The sequence below is a fragment of the Manis pentadactyla genome, chromosome 18, assembly GCF_030020395.1.
Source record: "Manis pentadactyla isolate mManPen7 chromosome 18, mManPen7.hap1, whole genome shotgun sequence".
In the NCBI taxonomy this organism is placed as follows: domain Eukaryota; kingdom Metazoa; phylum Chordata; class Mammalia; order Pholidota; family Manidae; genus Manis; species Manis pentadactyla.
Genome location: NC_080036.1, coordinates 8,827,351 through 8,853,119, shown reverse-complemented (window position 1 = coordinate 8,853,119; position 25,769 = coordinate 8,827,351). Strand labels below are relative to the sequence as shown.

Below are 25,769 nucleotides of genomic sequence, written 5' to 3'. Positions count from 1 at the left end.
GCAAACCCGTGTCCCTGAATAAAGAAAGTCTCCCAAAGCGCCTCCATCTGGCCCCATTTTTTCAAGTCCTAGTGCCGAGGCCTGAGAGCCAATCTTCCTGTCCTGTTCCCACCCTTCCCTTTGCAGAGAGCCTGTCACACATGGCCTGACAACAAGCAGCTCAAATCCTACCCGATGGCCCATGGGACCAGAAACACGCCCCTGACCCCCAGGCCAACGTGACAGGGACCAGGACAGATGGGGGGTGGGGGACAGGGGAAGGGACCCCGAGGGCTCTTGCCTGGTTCCCAACACAGCTGCTGCCTTGAACCCATCCATTCCCTTAATGACGTACCAAGACTATTTCTTGGCTGTACCACGTCTACTGGTGCCAGTCTGGCCAGAAAGTAAGTTCAGCTCACAGTCTTGTAACAGATGTTTTATTTATAGGGAATCAGAATCTAGGCATATACATGACACAACTATTATATATAGTATACTTTCCATGACAGAAGTTACGGCACTGCTCACGGAAAGGCTTCAAGTCAAGTTACACACTGTACCTGCTAAAATGTGCACCTGGAGACAGGGGAGACTGATGGCCTTTTGTTTTGGTTTAAATCACCTCTGGATGCACTCAAGTAATACTGATCATTTAATGTTCAAAAAACTTTTAATAAATTCAGAGTAAAATTAATTGAAATATTTATAATAAAATTTAACTGTTACACAGTATTTCCAATGTACAGTGAAGACAATGCACACACTTAAAAGGAAGAAAGAAAAAACGATCTACTGCACCCACAAGTAAAAAGATCTTTTATTCATTTTGGGGATGCTGCAATTCAGTATTTATATAGACATTTACACACCTTAGTGAACACAGAAGTCCAATGTGCAATGCAGCATCGTGGGTGACAAGACCTTCCAAGTCTCAGAAATCGATGTTAGTGTCTGTGCAGTACACTGCACGCCAGGCTGATTTTCTGATCATTATTCTATTTATTATTCCAATCATGAGCCATCAGAGTCTCTCTGCTGCCCCCATGCAGAGAGAGGACTAAGAGTTTTCATCAGACACACACTACGTTGTTGCCTCTGCCTCTTTGCTCAGTTCCATGGTGTCTTGTGTTGATGGCATTGCTCCACCTCAGTGTCCTGTTAAATAGTCCTGTGTAGAGTCCGAAGCAAATGAATCCACATCCTCATTCTCAGAGTCATCACTGCTGTCATCGGCAGCTGGCTCTCCTGTAAGGGCTATGCGAGCATAATCATCGGTGTCTATCGATTTGCAAAAGTGGATGGCATATTTCAGTTTCTCTTCCAGCACCTGCTTACAGGAATACCTGGGCAACTTCAGCAAAAAGAAGCAGGTGTAGGATTCAGGAAGGAAGTGGTCAGGAGGGTTGTACTTATCCAGTACCTATTGATGGAAATTGTTCAGTAATCAGAGACTACATATAAGGATAGTTAAAACTGCAAACCTACTACTATATACTACGTTCATTAGCCTCTTGACTTTCACTCACAAAAATCATCCTATTTTTGGCTAAGAATAATAAAATACTGGAAAACATAATCTAGCCAATTTTAAAAATATAAAGGAGCAACTCATTCATTCCTAGGACTCATACTCAAAAACAGCAATACAATTACTTTTTACAAATCAATGCTGTGAAAAGGTCTCCAGTGACTCCATCCACCCCAGGTCGACACAGGCAGGACCACAGAAGGGTCGGCATGGGCAGTGGCTGAGGGCTGAGTACTCACCCACGTGGGGAAGCTCTCCTGAAGCCATCTGCCCACTTTCAACCCCTACAGATTAAGCTACGAGGAAGCCAGCTAGAGTCTGGACGAGACCCAAGAATGACCTACCTTTTATGAGAAAAAGTACACCAGCTCTCAAAGCTCTCCCTGAGAGACGACTACTTCCATGACCCTGGCCAGACTCGAGTCAGGCTGTGCTCAGGAAGGAGCCCATTCCAGAATCCTTCCAAGCATGCAGGGAGAGGGGACCCTCCACCCCAATCTGCCCCTCTGAGGAAGCCTCCCACCCCACAGTACTGCTACCAGGAAATTCACACCTGACGGTCACAGGAGAGGGGAGAGTGGGAGGTTTCACCTCAGTGACCTGGCTGGTAAACAGGGCCTGTTTCTCACCATCGGACCACAGAGTTATAGAACTCAAAGCAAAACTCCTGTTCTCAATCTGATGGGTACTGACTTTCCTCAGTAAACAGCATTACTTAGTGGTTCACCTAATTCAACCAGAGAATCAAACAAACATTTTAAATGACATGTATGCTAATAGCATATTCTGGTGGTGGCCAGATAAAGTTTTAAGAGTCAGTGGTATCTAAGACTTACAGTCATAAAATTCTGAGCTTTCAAATAAAAGTTGGGTATTTTCCATTTTGTTTCCAGCAGAAGACAAAAACCACGTGACATGAGAAACCCACTTTCCAATCTGCTACAGGACCGCGTGGGAGCGACAGGCCTCCACCTCCCCCACTGCCCACAAGGGTGCAGAAGCCACACCTGGATGACAAAGTCCCTGCCCCGGAAGTCGGCGATGGTCCTGGGCAGCCTCGTCCGGCCCCACACAAAGCGGAGAAAGAGGGAGCGCTCCGTGTTGGAGAAGGACTCCATCACCTCCCAGAACCACTGGATCAGGGATGCAGAAGGCTCGATCCCTTTGTATGTCGCCACAGACTTCAGAAGATGCAGCGGGATATCTGGGCTGCCGCACACCTGGTGGGGGACACACCGTCAGGACTGGCTGACGCTTCAGCACAGGATCACTCACTCCTTTTTAATCCCAAGGCCTGTTTTGCGGAGTGGACATGAAACCTGAGAGGACAGCTGACAGGAAGGATAAGTCCTGTGTGTCCAGGGGGACGTATATTTGACCCTGTGCCCCTCTGCCCCCACCCTGTTCTGTGTGCTGTGGGGGGCAGGGAGAGAAGCAGGGAACACTCGCTCCCAGGGCATGTTTTCAACTCATTCAGAAGGAACGAGCACAGCTCAGATTTAAATTAAGTGCAAGATTTAGAGATTAACTAGGTACTGATTTGGTGGATCAAAGCACAAAAAGCAGTTCCAGGGCCGCGGCACGTGGGGGTTGGCATACCATCGTCTCCAATTCATATCCAGTGAACAGGGAAAGAAGGGGGACAGGCACGACCCGGGCCATTCCCTCCCGAACAGCAGCCACCTGCTCATCAAATTCATGGAGTCTGAAAGAAAAAGCTCCCTCTGTGTCTCTGTCTCTGGTAATGCAGCCCTTGCTCTGCTCACACCACACCCTAGCACCAAGATGACCAGTGCACGCCTCATCAGAGGTGCCCATGTCCAGAGCTCATCTACACTGGCACACGGAAGATGGCCTGAAAACTACCCACAGCTGCATACATCCCAAGAAACAACCCTCAACATCTGCTGGACACCCTGAAGGAGCCAGTTAGACATGCTGAATCAGAGAACCAGGCTCTCAGACCCCTGAAGTAAGAACTGCCCAGAAGCAGATGCTGTGTGCGGGGCCCTTATGACTGGTGAGTCAGGGAACAAGGCCAAAACGGACACGGGACAGCACAGCACAGCTGCCCGACTGCCCGCGACCAGAGTCCAGTCAGCAATGCCCAACCGACATGCCGAGCCTCGTCGTAACAGCTGACTAAGGACTTCTGGAGGGTGAGGCCCCCGAGGACCAGGGTGTGTGCACTGAGGATGCCAGTGGAAGCGGCAACGGGCAGCAGCTGCTGTGGGTAGTGTCACTGACCTGCCATACAGCCACCACACAGACACTGGTGTGAGGACCCAGACACCCTGTCCCGGCTCTGCCAGCTGACAGAGCGTGGAGGGGAGCACAGGCCTGGGATCTCTGCCAGCGAAATTCTATCCACCTTGGAGTTCTAGTCAGAGCCAGGAATCTAGGTGAGAATAACCCTGACATGACCCTAATCACAGAATAAGCTTTGGTGACCACAGATCAACAGCTTACTGTTACCAAGCCCATTAGCATCTTACCGTATGTGATGCTTCTGGAAGATGCAACCATCCCAGCAAACCATTTTCTACTGTTTTTGTTATTTATTGAGTCAAAACAACAGGGCAGATGCCCACACACCTGTAATTTATTGCCAGCCGGACGTACTCGGCACGGTTGTCCAGGGTGATGTGTGCGTGCTTGGAGCTCAGCTGGATGTCCTGGCCGCTTGCACTTGGCACTGTGAAGGGCAGGCTCATGGCCTCGAACTCCTCTGAGGTGGCTTCGTTGTCACGGATGTACATGAGCCCAGGAATGAAATCTTTATCGACCTTTCAGGGAAAAAGGAAGTCTACGTGTTGAGTCAAAGTCTTTCTTGCACCACTGGCCCCAGGTCACACCTGAGATGCTGTCACAAGGGGCCTCAGCCTGCCTAGGGCATATCTCAAGGCTGCAAGTGCATCATACAAACAGGAAATAAAAGAGCAGCAATAAGAAAGTACTTCACTCAAAGAGCTAAGGAAAGAACTCATAACTCCGGGAAGTCCTTAAAATTAACCACTGAGAGAGCTACAGTCACTGGTCAGAGGTGGATCCCGCCTCCGGTCATGGCCCTGAGGGAAACGCAGTTGAGGGAAAGGCAGTGGTCTCGCCCTCCCCTCGAGAGCCTGGACCGCCAGCCGGCCACCCGTGAGCTCAGCTCCTCCACAGTGAAGACGGTGAGCTTTCTTATCTGACAACAGGGCCAGTTGCAAAGCACCACAAAACAGTTGGTTCATCAAGTTCTAGAAGCAAACTGGCCCTGTATCCACAGACTTCTTTGTTACTGGAACGTAATCTGTGGACACAGCCTGGGCAACACTTGGGAGTGAGTCAGGACCTCGGGGTAGGCGGTGCCTCTTAACCAGACCCCTGGGCCCCCACTGCGCTCTGTGCCGGGCAAACGGGTCACGCCTCCCCATCACTGCCCTCCAGCAGTTACCTCGCTGAGGTCCGCAATGGTGAGGCTCATCCCTGCCAGCTGCTTCCAGACAGGCTCAGCCAGGCTGAGGCTCAGAGGACTCCCAGTCCGGATGGCAATGCCCAGTAACACACCTGCTTGTTGAAAGCACAAGTGACAGGAGATACTCAGAACTGATGACAAATCATCCAGTTCATTCAAAACACAGTGGAGACGGCCTATGTGGGGCCCTCATGCCTAAGCCCCCACCACCCAAATTCACTGAGACTTGGGACCATCCTTACAACATTCTGTCCTGTCCTCAGCTGTTTCTTTGCATTGCTATGGGTTAAGATTCGAACTCATCTTCTCTTTCCACCAACAGGCATGGCCCCCCAGAGGCCAGCCCTTACTCCTCTGATGGCAAAGCCAACAGTGGGAGCTTCTTGAGGAAGGAGGGTGCCATGCCTAAAGAGGGAGGCAGCACTAGGAGGCTCAGCACAGGACCGTGGTTACCAATGTCCAGGACACCCTGAGATCTGATTCCAAGTTTCAGATATATTTACGATAAAGAAATAGCGTTTTGGATCTTCTGGGCAACCAGAGGTACCTTCTGTTCCTGAGCACCCAGCCAGTGACAGCTGGGCTCTGCATGGCCCTGCGTACTGAAAAAGCTGTATGTCTATTGTCACTCCCAGGAGGGAGGAGACACCGAGCTAACTGAGGGCACATGCAGCTGCGTAACGGAGACATCGTGCGCATGTCAGGTGGCCCACCCAGGAAGCGGAACATGTTCGTGTGCACCGGTGCCCTGGCGGCTGGGCTGAACAGGTAACAGTCACGGTTGGCTCCTGACTCGTCCCTCCCATTGGGCGTCACGATCAGAAGAGGAGTGAGTCCATTCTGCAGCTCTTCACAGATCTCAGCTATGGACTCACTGTAGCCCCCACCACAGTCATCCACAGATTCACCTCGAGGGAAAGGAGAGTCGACAACTCAGTCAGCCCCACAGGCCCTACCGGGAGTAGCCAGGTTCACGCATGCTCCCCCCATGCTCATGCACCACTGCCGGCCCGTGGAACCACAGGCCCTTCAGCACACGCAAGCTCTCACCCACAAACTTGACTTTCCAGACTCGGTGAGGGAGGAGGAGGCTGTCAGGACTAAATGAGCTCATCTTGGCACACATCTGCCCAAAGACAGACTTGGTCCCATCAGGGCCTGCAAGGCCGCCTTTACTCCTTGAACGTTTCACCTGGAGAAAGAAAGAATATGGAACAGCTGCCACAGCAGCAGGCTCACAGCTGCTATCTTTGGCATTTCACTGGCCAGGATGCCCAGAGCCAACACTGAACTTATGGCCACTGTCCCTCTCACTACCCTTTACTCCCCACCTGGGCACCAGAGTCGCAGTCCAGCCAGCACTTCACAGAGCCCACAGACATCAGTGCTTGTGTCACCCCGACAACTTCATGCTGCTGCAAGCACCCTTTTGCCAAAACAAGCAAAACTCACTGAACATACCTGTGCATCTGGACTAAGCCACACCTCACCCCTCTACCACAGCTTCTCCTCCCAGGAGAGATGTCCCTCATCTCCTGCACCCAGACTCTGTGTGGACCTCAAAGCCTGTCCGTGTGCTCCTTTCCCCTTGCTCATCGCCATGTGCTTTCTAGCTCAGGCCTCGCACACAGGATGCTGCTGGACGCCTGTGCCAATGGAAGCTCCACTCTAAACATGGGCACATGGCCCCTGCTGACCTGTGTGCATGCAATCTATTGCCAGTGACAAGCAGCATCCCTCAAGGCTGGTGGTGCCCAAGCAAACACACCCTTGAGAAATCACAGACCACAGTTGGCAGGTCCCACAGGGCAGTGGCAGCCCATTTGGTCAGTAACCACAACCTGTTCATCTTCACCTTCATAACCTCAACCATGGTCAACCAGTTTTCCATGCTGCTTCAGCCTCCATGAATGAGTAACTTCAAAGTACAAACAGAACCTTCGTCCCTGTCTTACTCACCCACACAGATCCTCCTCCAAACCTTGGAGTCATTGCATCTCTTCCAAGGATGATCCATTTTTCTACCTGTATTTCTCATCCTAACCTAAAATTTCCGAACAGATCAGACCAAGGGCCCTCAAGGCCCTACCCTGCTGTGGAGTCATTAACCCTACAGCTCTGCAGCTGAGGCTGTGCTTCAGTCACTGGGAAGTTCACTCTGAAATGATGGCCAAATGAAAAGTTCAGGGAAATATGATCACGATAATCTACTTTTATGTAGAGTCCTTCTGCTAAACTCTCATCACCCATAACTTCTGAATTCCAGGCTGTATTGAAACAGCTAATCCTCACCACACGAACAACCATTATCAAGACCAAAAATATAAGAATAATGACAAGAGTAGTAAGTTTCCAGTGGAATGAAATCTTGTGTGTGCTGCACATTTGGCTCTGTGTACACAGTGGTATTTCCTGTAAGCCTCACAGCAGCTCTTCATGGTATCCAACATCCTTGCACCCTGTCCCTCATGACAACTTCCCTCTTCCTCCCTGTAGCTGCTGGATGCAGACCCAGTTCCCACTCTGGATGTCACACCACATCCTACTACTAACAGAGATGGATGCTCTCAGCTTTACACGAAAGGAATGTGGCTTAGAGAACACAGCGGGGACTGCAAGCATGGGTGCCTGTGTGCTCACACTGGCTGCCTTAATAGTAGGAATATAAGTAATTTTATACCTTTAATCTGAATTTTCTAAATTCAAAGATATGAGCATGTATATCAATTCTGTAACAAATTTTAGACTAAAAATGTTTTATGAGATCCCATTACAAAACTAAATTGAATCCAAACAAAGAAAAACCCTCCAGAACACAGCCTGTGCTATGAGTCTCTAGAAATTTAAACAGAGGGTATGAGAACCATTGACAATGGCATCCCTGTGGGAGGAGGCTGATGCCAGCGGCATCCTGTGGTCACGGGATGGCCGGCACCACCTTCCTGGGTCAGCTGGTATCTGGTGTCCAACTTGGGCTCACGGAATGGTCCCCATCCCTGCCCTGTGCTCTATTTTTCGGTCAGAAAAAGAATTCTATATCCATCTTTGTGGAAGATCTTTCTAGCTTCAAGAGGGGACTATGAAACTGAACCAAAGAGTACCTGGCTCTGGTACCCGAAGGCTGCTGGGTTTACTGGGGCAGCCATCATGTCACGTACTGCCTTGAAAGTTTATCTGACATTTAAAAAAAATACCTAATATGAATATTTTAGTCTTCCATTCTTTCAAGCATGTAACAGAACATTTCCATAACACAAGGCACTGTGCTGAGGATGTAAAAACAAGAAGGAAAGAGGCATCCAGCAAGATGAAACAAGAGGAAGAAACAGCACGCCTAACCTGGACTCCAGGTCACCAAACTTTATGAGGCCAAAAGCGCCGGACCTGCACCCCCGCCTGGGCCGCTGGGTGGGCCTGACGAGGCAGGCATACGGTCCAGGAGCACCCAGCCGTCTGTGTTACATGACTGGAGCCAGCGGCTTTCAATTATAAACGTCAGGGTTTAAAACTTAATAATGCATAGCAAACCAAAATGACCCCCGAAGTGGGAAATAAAAGCTTTTTTGTGAAGCTAATTAAACAGCCTTCTTATCTGCAGAGTGGGCTGACCCGCCTCCAGGCCAGCTTTAAGCACTCTGACGTCAGGGGAGGGAATGCTTCTACCAGCACGGTCACGTGTCTTCTCCACAGACAGCACGAGTTTGATATCTGAATTCAAAATGCCTTCAAGTACAACTCTGGAAAAACTTCCAGTCATGTAACCAGCATCCGGGTAAAAATCATGTGTCAACACAAAGGTACAGGAACAAAGAATGTGTTCTTCATGAAGCACTATCTCTGTTCCAAGAGGCAGGGCCTATTTCATTTGCGCATTAATGTTAAAGGCCACACAATATGACAGTCAGTGCTGGGGTTCCTCGTTTGTAATTAATTTTTTAACTATCAGCTTATATATAGACCTGGCAGCAATGTAAATTCCAAGATGGTCTACTTATCCTCAGTTGCTAGAGAACAGCATTAGTGATTCTGGCCTATCAAGCATGCAAAGAAAGGTCCCAGAGCTAGGCAGGGTGTGCGGCTGGTGGGAACAGGACCTACAGTTAAACCTGGTGCACCCACCGAGGATCTCTGATCCACCCCACCTCTCAGAACCTAATCCAAGGGGCAACTGCAGACACACCCGTGGTCGGAGCTGTGCTGAAAAGCCCTGAGGTATCCCAAAAAAGAAAGTAGGCACAGCCTTCCAGCCCCCAGCAGAGGAATCTGACAGAGAAAACGAGAAGAACACAGGGCAACTGGTGAGCACAAACTACCCCCGAGCCCCTGCATGGCACGGGATGGCGCTTATAGTGCAGGATGGGGAAAAACGACAAGTTTTAAGAGAGAGTCGTGTCTCCTTTGTATAAGACAAAAATACAAACACAACCCCAAATGTCAGCAGTGGTCACCATATGAGGCTGAAATATGAGACATTACTACTTGTTCCTCTGCGATCTGTGCGTGTGTGCTTCTGGTTACCTGAAATAAGCCTTTCTAATTCTGTTCTAAAGAAAACAGTCTACATTCCCACCTGGAAGCCTCGGCACCACAGGACACTGATGCAGGCAGCGGCCTGCTCTCTCAGGGTTAGCTGCGGGAGCTCTTCCCCTGGGCCGCGGAGACACGGCTCCCACCACGGAACAACCATGTCTAAGGAGCGTTAGGCTCAGAACACTCTCCACTTATTACCTGGATTCGGTTCAACTCTACCACAGGACCATGCTGGCGATCTCGAACCATAGTTGCTTGTACTACTTTTCGGAAAGCTGCCTCCTAAAACAAGACAAGATAAAATTTAGAATCTGATATACATCATATACTATAAATTATGTCATATGTTTTGTTTAAAATCTTCTCTTCCTAAACATTGAATTTTCTTATTTTCTTAAGAACAGTAACCACAAACTCTCCTTTCCAAGCTGTGAGGCGAGGTTGGGAAAGTGATAGGGCACTAAAGAGCAAACCCCCCACCCCCCGGAGGCACACAGTCTGCCCTCTGGAGATGCAAGGAGCCCTGCAAGCACTGGCACGGGGCAGGGAGGGCCCAGAGCCCCTGGGATTCAGGTCTTGGGCCAGGCTCTGAAAATCAACTCAAAAACCAAGGTTCCCCAGACAAATCACAAGTCCACTGGAGGCTGGACTGACAGTCAACAGTGCCCCAGAGTTACCCAGCACAAGGCAGCAGCAGAGCCAGCGAGCCCGTGGACAGAGCCAGCCTTGGGGTGGAGATGGGGAGACACACAGGCACAGGCATTCACAGACAGAAACCCAGACATGGCAGAGACAGCAAGGGAAGGGAGGAGGGCCCAACATCACCCAGGGTGAGCGGCCAGCCACACCCATGCTGTCCTCCTGGCAGCAGGGCACGCCGCGAGGCTGGAAGAGGGGAAGGACTCAAGAGACACTCAAAAGGAGGTGGAATCAGTGGCAGCCCCAGTCTCTGCCAAGGGGATGACCCTGCCCTCTTCCAGAGACAGAGCCGATGGCAGAGCACAGAGACCCGCAGCAGGGAAATCCCTAACTCCGAATCAGGCAGCCCATTTCTAGAAAGCATAAATTATTACAAATGTCAATGTGTCAAAATCTCTCTGTGACTTTTAGATGCCTTCATGATTCTATCCAAGCCTAAATTATCCTTTGACTAGGACTCTCTCATGACCTGCTATAGAAAGTCTACCTAAATGATCTATAACTCTGGCATCCTCTGCTGGACATCCTGGGAAAGATATCTCATTGCTCCTTCCTGCTGCCAGTGGGGATTTGCAATAATGCCTCGAGGCCAGGCAGGCAGAGAGCATCACCAGGAACAGGGGCCTAGTTTTATAAACACCCCACCCTTTGGGGGAGCTGGGGGGCAGAGATAAGGGGAAAATGCAGAACTGCACTATTAGTTTTTAATATAAGCTCTAAAAAAGAAGATATTTTAGGAATTTTTGTTGGATTAACATTAACCGAAATGCCAGTTTTGCCTGCAGCAGGGACCACACAGGAGTACCTTTCCCTGGGATATCAGAATCCCTCGCAGAGTGTCAGAGCCCACAGAAGGCCCCAGTCCGGTCTCATCAAGACAGCCCTCCAGGTCAAACATGGGGATGCAAGGGCAGAAGAGCTCTGAGATGTGGTGCAGAAGCAGCAGCCGGTTCCGCAGAGCTACCATGGGGATCTCCTGCAGGTGATTGTACTCCATGGGGACCTGCAACACCACAGCTGTGGTAAGGTGTCAACTGCACAGATAAGCCACAGTTTGCAGACAGATTCTAAAAATATTTTTTCAGAACAAAGAAACACTATGACCTCTGAGTTTGATTTGAAAAACTTCATTGTTTTTAGAATAATATTTTGGCCAGTTTGACTGCTTGAGCCAATTAATGTAAACCAAGGAAAATGCTGAAAGCAACCAATAGAAATATATTTACTAAGGAACCAGTACAGCCTAGAGGATCAAAATGGTTGTAATTTGTAAGACTTAGAATGAAGGTGACACATTGATATTCACAGAATGTTTGTGTGAATATTAAGGTTCTTAAAAGTATTGTTTTTAACACTATGAACCTCAATTATTTTCAGGGGAACATCTTTATCTCTATAAGTATCTAATGGAAAAATGAGGCATGAGTGGTTATACATGCATAATTAAAGACAAAGATACTTGCATGCCTGCTAGCCCACCTGGCCCAGCTAGTACCAACCTGTGCAGGGAGCTTCCCAGCGCTGGCAGGCTTGCTGGTCGACCAGGCAAGGGTATGTGCTGAACCGCAGGCCACACGGTTGACCTTCTTACCCTGAAGGGCAGCCACCAGCCGAGGTCTCTGGATAGCGTTTGTTGTTCCATCTCCCAGCTGTCCCTCGTCATTGTCACCCCATGTATAAACTTCACCTAAACAAGGTGAATTTAGAGCAAGAACTCATGTATTAGGACCAATGAAGCCATGATCACCTTCTTCCCATCACAGGGGTCATCACTGCCCTTCAACCGGGTATTGACAGCTAATGGCCTGAATGTCAATTTCATGTGTGACCTAGATGTCGTGAATCACAACATTCAAAGAGGCAGCGGGCCTCCTAGGACTCTTTACAGACCCCGCTGGCCAACATGCCTTTTCTATAAGAGGCACAAGACTCTGCTCCAAACTCCCAATAGCAACTGTTCATAGGACTAAGCACACAAACACAGCAGTTCTTAATCAGAACAAATAACGGTAAAACACATGTATCCTTAACCACTCAAATTAAATTTGTATGTTAAATGGAGAGAAAATTTCAGTTTTTATCTAAATAAAATCCAAGTTTTTAAAGGAACATGTAATTCTTCTACAGTTATCCATATTCTAAACATTGATGAGTACTATTTTTCGGCGTACCATGCTAGATCCTAACCCTGAAACACCCTCATAAAACTATTTCGAGGGTGAGGTCACACAGCAACTATTGCAGAAATGAGGTTAGTTTTCTGAACATGTCACTTGCCTTGCCCATACAGACTCCTCAGTGTGCCATGCAGCCAGAATACCGCTCTGAAAAATGCAACGCCTATGTGACCAAGGGTGATGTCCTGCCCCCTCCCGCTTTCCGCAGTCCTAAAGATACTAGGTGAGTGTCAGAGCACAAGCAAGGAGAGAAGGAGCTCTCTGCAGAGGGGCAGGAAATCAGCCCACAAATGACAAGGACTTCCACAGGGAGCAGCTTGGAGTGGGGAGCTGGCCATAGCAGGCTGTCCAGTGCATCCAGGCATGGGGACAGCACAGAGTAGGCAGTCATGCCCAAGGAGAGTGAGGATCCATGCAAGGAAAAGGGCAAAGACCATGTCAGGATGCTGGTCATACACAAGAAGTGACCAAATCACTATACAGGGATAATGAACTGCAGGTTTCTCACCAAAAGTGAAAGAAGTTACAAGTGTAGAAAGAGAGAAAACTGGCAAGAACCCTGACCTGGAACATGGAGTACTTGTGCGAACACATGTATTCCAAATATGTACATAATGCAAAAATAAGCACAGATGTAAATTTGTGCATTATTACATATATATATTCCCTTGCTCTGTTCACTGTGAAGGCCTGGGAGCAGTGACATCCCAGGAACAACAAGCACACCTATCAACCATATCTTGTCTTCTAAACACCATTCTCCTCTAAAGAATCAGGCATCTTGCAGAAATGGTCAATTCTAGGCTTGGGGCATGAAAAGTCAAGAGGAGGACAGAATTTCTTACCGTGACAGAAAGCAAGGAAGTACTCAGTGAATGACAGGAACACATCAGAAGATAAATCTGGCCAAATAGGGCACAACTAGAATACCAAAATAACTAATAAAAACAAGTTATACAATAACAATGAAGCAAAACTGAAGGAACAAAATGGCAGCTGACTCAGAGACTCCAAGAATGAACTAGTGGTTAGCAAAGGGGAGGGGTGTGGGAGGGAGAAGGGGACTGAGGGGTATTATGTTCAGTACACATGGTGTGGGGGATCACGGGGAGAACAGGGTAGCACAGAGAAGGCACATAGTGGATCTGTGGCATCTTACTGCACTGATGGACAGTGACTGCATTGGGGTATGGGTGGGGACTTGATAATATGGGTAAATGTAGTAACCACATTGTTTTTTCATGTGAAACCTTCATAAGAGTGTATATCAATCATACCTTAATAAAAATTTTTTAAAAATTAAAAATTAAAATTAGAAAAATAAATAAATAAAACAAAAAATAAGTTATAAAGTGTGAGTTATGTAACTATAACTCATTGAATAAATTAGGTAGGAAACCATGAGCCCCACACAGATGCAAACAAAAAAATAAATATTAAATATTTGATGAGAATAAAATAGTCAATGACAACATGAGTACTAGTTTTAAATACCCTCCCAAACACTTACTAGTCCCGAAGGACCCACACAGAGGAAAAGCCTGGCAGATGTCACCTCTATCAGTAACTGAGCCCAACACCACCACTGACAGGACAAAGAGGAACTGAGTGCCATCTGATGCATTAAGTGTGAATTAAGATCAAAGATACAGAACTTGACTCTACTGAGGAAACATCAGACAAACTAACTGAAAGATGTTCATCAAAATAACCGCCTGCAATTTTTAAGTGTCAAGGTCCACAAAGCCCAGGAAGACTGAAGACGTGTCAGAGAATGACACCCAGTGACTGAGGATTGTCCGGACCGAGAACAAGAACACAGCAGCTAACGGTAACCTGCACTGTCATGCCCAGTGGGGCTGAAGACCGGGGGTGACCGGCACTGTGAATGTCCCCATTGGACAGCTGTGCTCAGCAGTCCCATTTGTAGGAAATAACACACTCAGATGTGAAGGGTGATGGGGCCTCAGGGAAGCTTCTCAGTCTCACGTGGGTCAAAAAAAATTCTTTGTACTGTACTTCCAAGGTTCTCTAAGTGTGTGATTTGCTTAAAATTTAAAGAATTAAAATGAAGCAAATAAAAAGTGTGCTGTAAGTCCTTGATCAAGAACTACAATGTCAGTCCCACCACAGGCCATAAAAATTGCTTATTCATATAAGAAATTCTTCTATCAATGAAATAATTAAGAGGGTAAATGCTCATATAATTCACCAAAAGCTTTAAAAGGGAACAAAATTGAGGGACTAGCTGTTTAGTGAAAGATGGGACACTCACTTTCTATTGCTACCATAACAAGTACCACAACCTTTCTGACTTGAACAGCATGCACTCATAACCCTTCAGTTCTGTAGGTCAGAAGCCCAACCTGAGTCTCACTGGGCTAGAACAGAGGTGTCAGCAGGCTGCGCCCTTTTCTGGAGAGCCTAGGGGAGAACCTGCTTCTTTGCTCATTCAGGCTGTTGGCAGAATTCAGTTTTTTGGAGTACGAGGGTCCTGAATCCTTGCAGGTTGTCAGCTGACAGCTATTCCCGGCCTCTAGAGGCTACCCACATGCCCTGGTCATTTTCCTCCACCTTCAAAGCCAACGACGACAGGTTGAGACCATTTTGCACTCAGAAAAACCTCTCCTGCCTCTGCTTTTGTCACATCTCTGACTCTTCTGCCTCCTTTTCTGCTCTGAAGAGTCTTTGTGACAACACTACACCACCCAATAATCCAGAATAACTTCCATATCATAAGGTCAGCTGATTTGCAACCTTAATTCCACATGTAAAATTCCTTTTGCCATTGTGTGGGGTCCTGAAGACCACCTTCAGGTTCACTGATTTGCTAGATGAACTGCGAGGACTCCATGCTTTCATCATACTCAGGGCTACGATTCAGTGAGAGCACAGAGCACCATCAGCAAAGGGACAAGGCACGTGGGTGAAGTCTAGGAGGAGCCAGACACAGGTCCTGTCCAGTGGAGTCCCACAGGACAAGCTTAACTCCCCCTCAGCAAGCTGTCACCACATGTGTGAAGTGCTGTCTGCCAGGGAAGCTCATGAGAGACTTGATGCCCAGATTTTCACTAAGGCAGGTCAGTACACACCTCTGCCTGATACATACCCCCAGGTTCCAACCCCCAGGAGAAAAGCAGATTTCAGCACAGACCACACTGTGCAAATAAACAAACTGTTAGGCACAGTGAGGCCTCTGGTCAGTCAGGGAATGGTGGGAGCCCTTGCAAGACCCAGGTTTTCAGAGGCCAACTGAGGGCCAGCCTTGCAGGCAGTCCTTCCAAAGGACAGCAGTCAGCCTGAGCACAGCCACGAAACCTAGCACATTCACAGGTGTTAACATCAGGGGCTGACGATATTGGGACCCCAAGCCCCACTCACCACAAATGGATTCTCGGTTGTAGTATAGTAGTCCCTTTAGCCCCACAGCTTGCATGTATCATCCCTGCACAGCCCTCTTAGACTTAAAGGCCTCTGTGCTAAGGCATGGAGCCAACCACCTACCATCCTCAGCGCAGCACACACAGTGCAGGGAGCCCGTGGCAATGGCGATGACTTTCTTCCCCTGCAGCCCTTGGACCTGCCGAGGTCTTCTGACATGGTCGTCAGATCCATGGCCCAGCCTATGATAATCACCTTTGCCCCTACACAGAAGGAAACAGAGAGCTTAGCGGGAAAGGCCGTGTCGTTAACCAGCCTGCCTCACCCTCCTGAACCCAAACCAGGATGTACTTCAGGACGCAAACCACAGCCCTTGGTGGAGGCTGCATTTCAGCCTATGAAAAGGTAGTTAATGTAACTTCAAATTAACAATCTGGTTTTGGTTAGATTAAACAAACAGAATTGTGCGTACCAAGTATAAACAGCACCAGATTTGGTAAGGGCGACAGAAAACTGGGATCCACATTCCACTTTCACCACTCCAAGGCCTGTAAGAGAGTCAATCTGGAAGGGGAAAGGGTCAGTTAGACTGAATCACTGTTCCTGCTAACTGCTGCAGCCACACAGAGACTGAGCTGGCCTAATGAAGAACTCTGAGGACCCTCTCCCAGCCGACTCAACCTCAAGGGCTCCTCTACTTACCCAAGTGTGCATTCTCAGGAGAAGCAAGAGCCCAGGCTCTGAAGGTGCACCTGCTGACACATGGCTGTGAGCCCGTGCCTCTACAGGGGACCCAGTGTGTGTCACGGGGAAGGGGTAGGTCACAGCTGAAGGTCTGCGACCACTTTCCCCAGATTCTGCTCTTTCAGCTTCATTTCTGTGTCATGTGGGGACCCTGCACTTCTCACCTGCCCTCCAGCCCTCTCAGACCCCATGGGCCCACAGGGAGGCGTAGCAGGAGATGGGGTTGGCCCAGAGGACAAGGTTTCTGGCCTCCAGACATGCCTGGCCATCCCTCCAGGTGAATCCAAATGAAACATGACCTTGGCCAGGCCCACTTCCACTCAGCCCTGCTGCCTAAGGGGCCTGCACCCTTCAAAGCCAGCCTCCCGAGGTCTCACTGGGGCTCACTCGGCCCTGCTGCCTGGGAGGCCTGCACCCTTCAAGGCCAGCCCTCTGAGGTCTGACTGGGGCTCACTTACCTAGTCATCCTTCCTCGCCCAGGCAAGCTATGCTCCTTATGACCTGTGACTGTGCTGACACTTAAGTTCTCATAATAGATTTTAAATTTAAATTTAAAAAATTAAATGATTAATTCCCTTAACTAGTTCTCCACTCATCCCCATCCAGTCATGATCACATCAGTAACAGTCTCCATCCCCCACAATGCCCAACAGCCTAATCCTTGAAGGAGCACAAGTCCACAATTTTTGATGAATGTGGAAACCTTAAGTAACCTGTGACATGGCTACAACACTGTACACCTGTAAGATAAAAAGAGCAAGGGGTGGTAAGGACAAGGGAGCAGCCCTGAGCTCCTGGTTTTCCAGCAGCCAGCCAGCGTGCAGGGTGCAGCATGGCCTCTTCACCAGGATTTGGCTCTGGCAGCACCCACCCAAACCACTCTACAGTGAAGAGAACACGGCTGTGTCCACACTGTCCAGTATGGAAGCCACCGGCCACACACAGCTACTGAGCCCATGCAATATGTGACCAGTGTGAGCGAGGGAGTGGGATGTAATTTCACTTATTCTTAATTGAGTTAAATTTAAACTTACAGTGCCATGTGAGGCTGGTGGCTACTGTACAGGGCAGTATAGCTCTGGGAAGAAAAGTTCTGTGGTTCCAGCTGTGGCTCCTGTCCCTGTGAGGAGGCCTCTAGTGGAATACTGTACCCCCAGGGCTGCCTGTGCCAAGTCCACATGTGCAGTCTCAGAGCCCAAACAGGACGGAACACCCAGCGGAGGACAGCTTCTAGTTTCCTTCACAGCACAGACAATTCCCAAGGTCACGGCAAAGCACCTCAGCCAAACAGCCCTGTCATGTTCACACACTGCAGGGTGCTAGGCAGCCCATGATCTAAACACACCAATGAACTCCTCTGCCAACTGCCCATTCACAAAGGCAAAAGACCGTCTCCCAGAATCAAGGACCTGCAGCATCCCACGGGCATATGGAGCAAAGCAGTCTGACCCCAACCCTCTTCACTGGGCCTCTCACAGGACACCCACCCAACAGAGCCTCTGGCTAAGCCAGATGCACCCCTTTTAAGAAGTACTATTACATTCCACAGCTACAGATTTCTGTAGACTGAAAATGATGAACAATTTGTTATCTTTTTCCTCAAACAGGTCTACATACCTAATAAAACTACAGATTACATACATTTTCCAAGGTAGCACAAACAGCACTTAAAATATTTTAATACCTTTAGGCCTTTCACTTTCTATCCAGTTACCCATTACATTCTTTGCCAAGAAGGTAAAGCTGAGGTTGAACTCCTCCTAAGAAGCATGCAGAGTGGGAGAGGACAGTGACACCCACTGTCCTGGGAGCCTAGGAAAGGAACCCTCCTCCTGTGGTGTCAAGAGAAATACCTTCATTGGTACTTTGCAGCCGTCGCTGCCTCCTCTGCCGAGCTTGCCGTAGTCCCCATCCCCCCAGGACCACACAGTATCGTCGTCGGTGAGGCACAGGGTCTGGGCATCTCCACTGCCACAGGCAACGTCAACCACATGGTGGCCCTGCAGGGCCTCCACCTTCAGAGAAAAGGGGCCAAGTTTATCTGATGACACCAGAAAGGTTTATCAAGGAAAGAATTTAAACTGCTATGATGCTTTTTGTGCAAGAGGTGCCTGCTTTATACCTTTATAAAGAACAGGTAATTTTAATAATTCTGTAAGAGAGAAATACCTTCATCTACTTGAATTCTACACATCTAACTGTAGGAGGCAGGAATCAGTGTCCCCCATGAGCCAGTCCTACCACACCAGGAAGGCTGCTTCTTCCCCCCACTGCATCACCCAAAGCACAACAGGCCTTCCAGAAGCCAAAGCATTTAGCTGGAGGCCAAGTAATATTTACTAATATAAATCAAAAGATATTTCAAATATTATCCTATCTAAATAACCCATGGAATACAAACCTACTTGCACATTAATGAGGCTAAGACCATCAACTCTAAAACTACAAAGAATCTAGAACAGGGAATACTTGTGACTTTTAAAGATCATAATGACAACAGCAAGCCCCCTTAAAGCACCCCTGGGCCCCCACGCCTCCAAGCACCTTCTCCAGGCGCCTCCTCACCAGCTTTGGCTTTAACTGGTCCTCACTGTCACTGTGCCCCAGGCGGCCGTACCGGCCTTTGCCCCATGTGTACAGGCCCCCGGCTGCAGTGACGCAGGCACTGTGGGCGCCTCCAGCAGCGACGTCAGCCACCTCGATTCCTCTCAGAGACTCAATGACACGAGGGCGGTCACACGGACTGCAAAAGAGGTCACCAAAGAGAACTGAAATATAGTTTTATTCTTAAGTAGCTTAAATGTATTAAATGATTTCTGGTTTCCTGCTCACCTACTCAACCTCTCAATCTACATCCTTCAACTCAATTATTAAATCAATCCAGAAGAATCATCCAGTCCTGAACTCAAAATTTCTTACTTTCCTATCCATCTCCTTTCACACCAGCTGCCCTGATGCCAGAGAGTAGGAGATCTTTCCGTCTGAACCATGTCTGGCCCATGGCCTGTTTTTTAAAGGCCAGGGAGCTGAAAATGAGTCTTGGATTTTTAAAGGGTTATTAAAAAAAAACCTGAAAGAAGCCTGTACAACAGAGACTGTCTATGGCTGGCTTGAAATATGTATTACTATCTGGCCCTTTAAGAAACAGGTTACCTACCCTAACTATAAATCAGCATTCATTTAAGGAGTTTTAGCATATGAACATCAATTACCCTAAGATGCAGCAAGCAGTGACAACACTCCTGTTTTCTTGTCATTGAGTTTGTAGTAAGTCTGGATGTAAGCCTCAGATGGATGACCAGAGACAGGCTTTCCCACGGTGCGAAGCACATCTGTTCAATTTCTTAATGGTGTCTTTATATTAAGTCTCATGTAGGATATTCTGCTACAGTCACAAAGGTTTTCTCTCATGTTTTCTTCCAGAAGTTTTCAGTTTTAGGTTTTACTTTTATGACTATGAAATATTTTGAGTTAATTTTGGATAAGGTCAAGATAAGAATTTAAGTTCCTTACTTGCCATAAGGTTTTTCAACTGCTCAAAACCATTTGCTGAAAGGCTTCCCTTCATGACTTGCACTTTTGCAAATGGTACATTGGAAACTCTGGGAAATAAATCCAGTTCCATTTTTCCCACAGCCCCTGCATCAGTGTTTGTGGGCACATTTTGGACTTCCTCTTCTACCCCACTGACCGACTGATCTCTCTTAACACCAACAGCACTGTCTTGATTACCGCAGCTTTAAAATGAGCTTGAAGTCTGAAGTGTCAGTACTCCACCTTTGCTCCCCATTTTCAAAGCTGTTTTGACTATTCTAAGTACTTTGCATTTCCATATGAATTTTACAATCAGCTTGTCAAATCATACAGAAATTTTGATCTGGAAGGGACCAAACCTGTAGGTTGATTTGGGGGAAAACCAACAAATCAACAATATTGAGCCTTTTAATCCATGAACACAGTATACTCCATGATTTCAGGTCTTCTAAAATTTCTCTCAGTAATATCCTGTAGTTTTACATCTATAAGTCACCCATATTTCTGGGTCAAATTCATCCCTGTGTCCATCGTGGGGGTAGAGGTGGGGGGCTATGGTTAATGTAAACTGTAGTTTCAAATTTTAATTTCTGAGTGCAAACATACATGTATAAAGACATACAAATGACTTTCATTTACTGAGCTTCTATCCTGCAACCCTAACCTCACTTATTAATTCTAGCTTTTCTGTAGACACCATCAGATTTTCCATATAAGCAATCATGTTATGTGTAAATAACTTAAATTCTCTTTTCATCTTATTTCTTTGTACTGCTACACTACACATGCCAGAAGAGCAATACATGTTGGCCATAAATGGTGACAGCAGGTACCTTTGTTTTGCTATCTAAGTTAGGGACAGCTTCAGTCTGTCATCATTAAGTGCTGTATTAGCCCCAGATTAAACAGAGACACCCTTTATCAGGTTAAGGAAGTTCTCTTTTATTCCTAGATGGGTGAAAGTTTTTTCAGAACAGATGTTGAAGCTCGGCAAGTGTTTTCTTCCCATCATACACTGAGATGGTCATATGGTTTTCTTTTCACACTGATTAATTTTTTATCTTTAGAACAGTTTTGCAATTTCTGGCATAAACTTCACTTGGTCAGGTTGTATTATCCTTTTATATATATATTGTTGGATTCCATTTTCTAAAATGTGAAGAATTTTTTATATCTATGTTCATAAAGGATACTGGTCTGTATTGCCCTAATAATATCTGAGTCTAGTTTTGAGGGTTTTTTTCAGTTCTTTTAAAACTTTTTATAGTGGGGTAAATAAGATGCATAAATCTTAAGTGTACAACTTGATGAATTTTGACATGTGCATACACTCATGTAACCATCATGAGTCTAGTTTTGGTACAAAAATAAAGCTGTCCTCAAAAAAATGAGTTGGGGAGAATTCCCTCCCCAGTTTTCTAAAATGGTTTGTGAAGAATTGACATTATCTGCTATTCACACATGTGGAGGGAATCACCACTCATCTGGTCCTGGTGATTTATTTGTGGGAAACTCCATTTCTTAGGCACAGGGTCATTTGAGTCATCTGTTTCTCTTTGAGTGAGCTTTAAAGAACCTGGTCTTATGAGGAATGCTTCCATTCCATCTGAAAAGCTGAATTTTTGGCATAAATTTGTTCATTATACTTCTTTCAATGAACTGTACATTTTGTGGTGATGAAACATGCTCATTACTGTCCTTGTTCTACTTTCTGAAGGCAGAAAGGGAAGTCATTGTTTGGAGGCCATCTTCCTTTTATAAAAAAGCATTTTATGCTGTAAGTCTCTTCTAAGGAGTGCCTTTGCTGGATCCCACACATTTTTACATGCTGTTTCATTTTCACTCAGGTCAAAATTACTTCAAATTCATCTCTGATTCATTCTTTGACCCATCAGTTACTTTTAAATATTTTATTTGCTTTTTCCAGGGTATTATTGTTATCGGTTTCTAACTAATTTCATTGTGGTCAGGGAATATATTTTGTATAACTTGAATACTTCTGATGTATGAGATTTGTTTTCCGGCCTAAATTCCGATCTGTATTGGCAGTTATTCCATTTGCACTTGAAAAGAATGTGCTTTGTTATACAGAATGTTCTACAAATGGCAACTGATTCAAGTTGGTTGGTAGAGTTGTTCAAGTCTTATAACTGACAGTTTCTATCTACTTGTTCTATCATTAATTGAGGGAGGAGTGTTAAAATCTCCAACTACAGTTATGGATTTGTCTATTTCTCCTTGCAACTGTCATTTTGTTTAATTTCATATACTTGGAAGGTCTATTATTAGTAGTTGTGTAAACATTTAGGATTATTATGTCCTCTTGAACTGACCACTTCATCATTATAAAATGACCCATTTTATCTCTCTCAATAGTCCCTGCTGTGAAATCCACTTGGTATGATATTAATACAGGCATTCCAGCTTTTTTAAAAATTAGTATTAGACCCCCCTGATTCCCTAGTATGTATTTTCCCACCTTTTCCTTTTTAATCTATTCATGTGTCTATATAAGAGAGGTTCCCTTTGGGCAGCATATTGTTTTATCTTGCTTTTATACCCAATCTGACTTTTAATTGGGGTGTTTAGATCATTTACATTTGATCTGATTGTTAATATATCTCAGTTTATATTTGTGTCTTGCAATTTGTTTTCTATTTGTCCCATTTATTTATTCCATTTTTCTTTCTTTTGACTATGTTTCATGATTTCACTTTAATTGCTTTGCTGTCTTATTAGATAAAACTTTCCATTACATTATTTTAGTGGATGCTTTAGAGTGTGTAGGATATATCCCTAACTGCTACAGCTTAGTCTGAAGTCACACACTACATCACATACACTATAAACAATCACAACAGTACACTTCCATTTCCTATCCCCCAAACCTCTGTTAGTCATGTTTTCCTGTATATATGTTTCATCATTAAGACATAATTGACATGTTTCAAGCAACTCAGTTGATTTTCATTATAACCTTGAAACATTCAACTATCTCTGAAAAGAGATTTAGGTAGTAAGTAAAAAAAGCCATATTAAGCAAGGTAGTAATTTCCTCATTCATTTGTATAGACCCGTGATTCCACAGGATATCATTTTCCTTCTGTTTGAAATAATCCTTTTAAAATTTCTGTTGTGCAGGTCTGCAGGAGTTTAATGCTTTCTTTTGTGTGTCTGACTAAACCTACTTCAACTTCATTCTTGAAAATATATTTTCACTGGGTAAAAAAACTCTGAGTTAACAGTTACTTTCATTTTTAGTATTTCCACTGTTTTCTAACTTGCACTGTTTCCTGTAAGAAATCTGCTGTCATCCTCTACTTTTTTTCCTAAACATTAATATAATTTTCTCCTTATGGCTGTTTTTATGATTCTGTCTTTTATCAACTGTCTTGTAGTTTCCTTCATGTTTCTTTTGCTCAGGGTTCTGTGAGCATCTTGAGCTTTTGAGTTTAAAATTGGAAAATTTTTAGTCATTATTTCTTCAAAAATTCCCTGTCATCATCTCCTTTGTTGACTCCAATCATGCATATATTAGGTCCTTTGAGGTTGTCCACAACTCACTGATGCTTTGTTCATTTTATGTACTTTTTCTTCTGGTTCATTTTGGGTAATTTCTATTGTTTTGTCTTCAAGTTCACTGATCTTTTTCTTCAGCAATGTTTAATGTGTCATTAGCCTCATGCCCCATATTTTTCACCTCAGCTATTATATTTTTCATCTTCAGGACTATGATTTGGGCATTAAAATAAAATCTTTCAGTCTCTGTCTAGCATGTTTAAGTTTTCCCTCTAGTTTCTTATAGTTTCTTCAAGATATAGCATGTGGTTAAAAATAAATGTTTTAATGTTCTTATATAGTAATTCACTTGTGTCATTTCTAAGAAAGTTTCAAATCACTGACTTTCCTCCTTACGTGGATTGTATTTTCCTGTTCTTTTGCATGCCTGATAATTATTTTTTCACTTCATTAAGACGTAATCGACATATAACATTAGGAAGTTTAAGGTGTATAATGATTTGCTACACTGTGAAATGATTGCCACAAAATGGTTAGCTAATGCACCCACCAGCTCACATAATTACTTAAGTTTGCTTAGAAAGAACATTTAAAGTCTACTTTTTTAGCAACTTTATACAAGACTCTATTGTTAACTACAGTCACCATGCTGAATTTATTCACCTTATACTGGAAGTTTGTACCCTTTGACCAACTTCTCCCTTTTCCCCACTCCCAGGCCCTGACAACCACCAATCTACTCTCTTTTTCTCAGTTCAGCTTTGTTAAGATTCTACGTATAAGTGAGATCATGTAGTATTTGTCATTGTCTGACTCATTTCCCTTGGCATAATGTTCTCAGATTCATCCATGTTGTCAGAAATGGCAGGATTTCTATTTTTATGGCTGAATATTCCACTACATACACATACCACATACTCTTTACCCATTCATCCACTGATGAACACTCGGTTTGTTTCTGTATCCTGGCAATGGTGAATAACACTGCAATGAACATGGATGCAGATATATTCTTGAGATAGTAACTTTATTTTCTTCATATATACCCAGAAGTGGGATTGCTGGATCACATGTTATTTCCATTTTTAATTTTTTGAGGAGCCTCCATACTGGTTTCGATAGTGGCTGGACCAATTTATAATCCCACCAATAGTACATAAGGTTCCCCTGTCTGCACATCCTCACCAGGCATCTTCTTAATGATGGCCATTCTAACAGGTGTGAGGTGATACCTCATGGATTTTGATTTGCATTTCCTTGATGATTACTGACACTGAGCCACTCTTCATATACCTGCTGGCCACCTACACGTCTTCTTTGGGGGAAATGTCTATTCAGAGCCTTTGCCTATTCATTAACTGGGTTATTTATTTACTTATTTTTGCTACTAAGTTGCATGAGTTCCTTATATATTCTGGATATTAACCCCTTACCAATTATATTTAGCAAATATTTCCTCTTGTTCCATAGGTTGTCTTTTTACTTTGTTTTTTTTTTTTTTTTTTTTGCTGTGCAGAAGCTTTTTAGTGTGACACAGTCCCACTTGCTAATTTTTGCTTTTGGTGCTTTTTTGTTGTTACACCCCCCAAAATAATGGCCAAGACCCATGACAAGGAATTTTTCCCTGTGTTTTCTTCTAGGAGTTTTATGGTTTCAGATCTGACATTAAAGTCTTTAAGCCATCCATTCTGAGTTAATTTTTGTGAGTGGTGTGAGATAAGGGTCCATTTTCATTCTTTTATATTTGAATATCCAATTACCCAACACTAGTTATTAAAGAGACACATGCCTGGTAATTTTTCATTAAATGCAAAGCCTTGTTAAGTTTCTATCTTGCTGGGTGCTTGAAATGTTTGTAGTCATAAAAATGTTTTTGAGCTTTAATCTCTACAGTATGGTTTAGTTACTCATGAACAGTTTAATCCTTTCAGGTCTTGCTTTTAAGCTTTATTGGTAGGTCAGAGGCACCATTAGCCTACAGCTAATCCCCCCCACACTTTGGCACAACATCACTCTCAGTTCTCTGACTAATGCCCTGGGGACTGTAAGGGCTTAGGAGCAGCTCCAGCCTGTCCTCCGGGAGCTCTGGGGTGTGTGCCTCCTCATCCTTCTGGGTGGTTTGTCCTTGGCCTCTCAGTTATTCTCCTCACACACACAATTATCAGCATTTACCGCCACAGATCTCTGTGTGTGACTTCACTGTTTATTAACCAATGTC

The 25,769-nt window shown here is 45.4% G+C and overlaps 1 protein-coding gene across 5 annotated transcripts in view; it reads right to left on the bottom strand.

Moving 5' to 3' along the window:
- Positions 1-405: 405 nt before the first annotated feature.
- HERC2 (HECT and RLD domain containing E3 ubiquitin protein ligase 2) overlaps positions 406-25,769 on the bottom strand; it is a 278,650-nt gene continuing 253,286 nt past the window's right edge. For all 5 annotated transcript variants that reach the window (XM_036876980.2, XM_036876984.2, XM_036876983.2 and 2 more), the window contains 14 exons: positions 19,064-19,241; positions 18,352-18,513; positions 16,227-16,318; positions 15,878-16,017; positions 11,696-11,883; positions 11,002-11,199; positions 9,696-9,779; positions 6,018-6,159; positions 5,681-5,875; positions 4,947-5,059; positions 4,106-4,296; positions 3,110-3,215; positions 2,518-2,730; positions 406-1,402 (listed from right to left, as the gene is read on the bottom strand). In XM_036876980.2, coding sequence (XP_036732875.2) covers positions 1,130-1,402; positions 2,518-2,730; positions 3,110-3,215; positions 4,106-4,296; positions 4,947-5,059; positions 5,681-5,875; positions 6,018-6,159; positions 9,696-9,779; positions 11,002-11,199; positions 11,696-11,883; positions 15,878-16,017; positions 16,227-16,318; positions 18,352-18,513; positions 19,064-19,241 — 2,275 coding nt within the window. In that variant the 3' untranslated portion in view covers positions 406-1,129. The remainder of the gene's footprint in view (positions 1,403-2,517; positions 2,731-3,109; positions 3,216-4,105; positions 4,297-4,946; positions 5,060-5,680; positions 5,876-6,017; positions 6,160-9,695; positions 9,780-11,001; positions 11,200-11,695; positions 11,884-15,877; positions 16,018-16,226; positions 16,319-18,351; positions 18,514-19,063; positions 19,242-25,769) is intronic.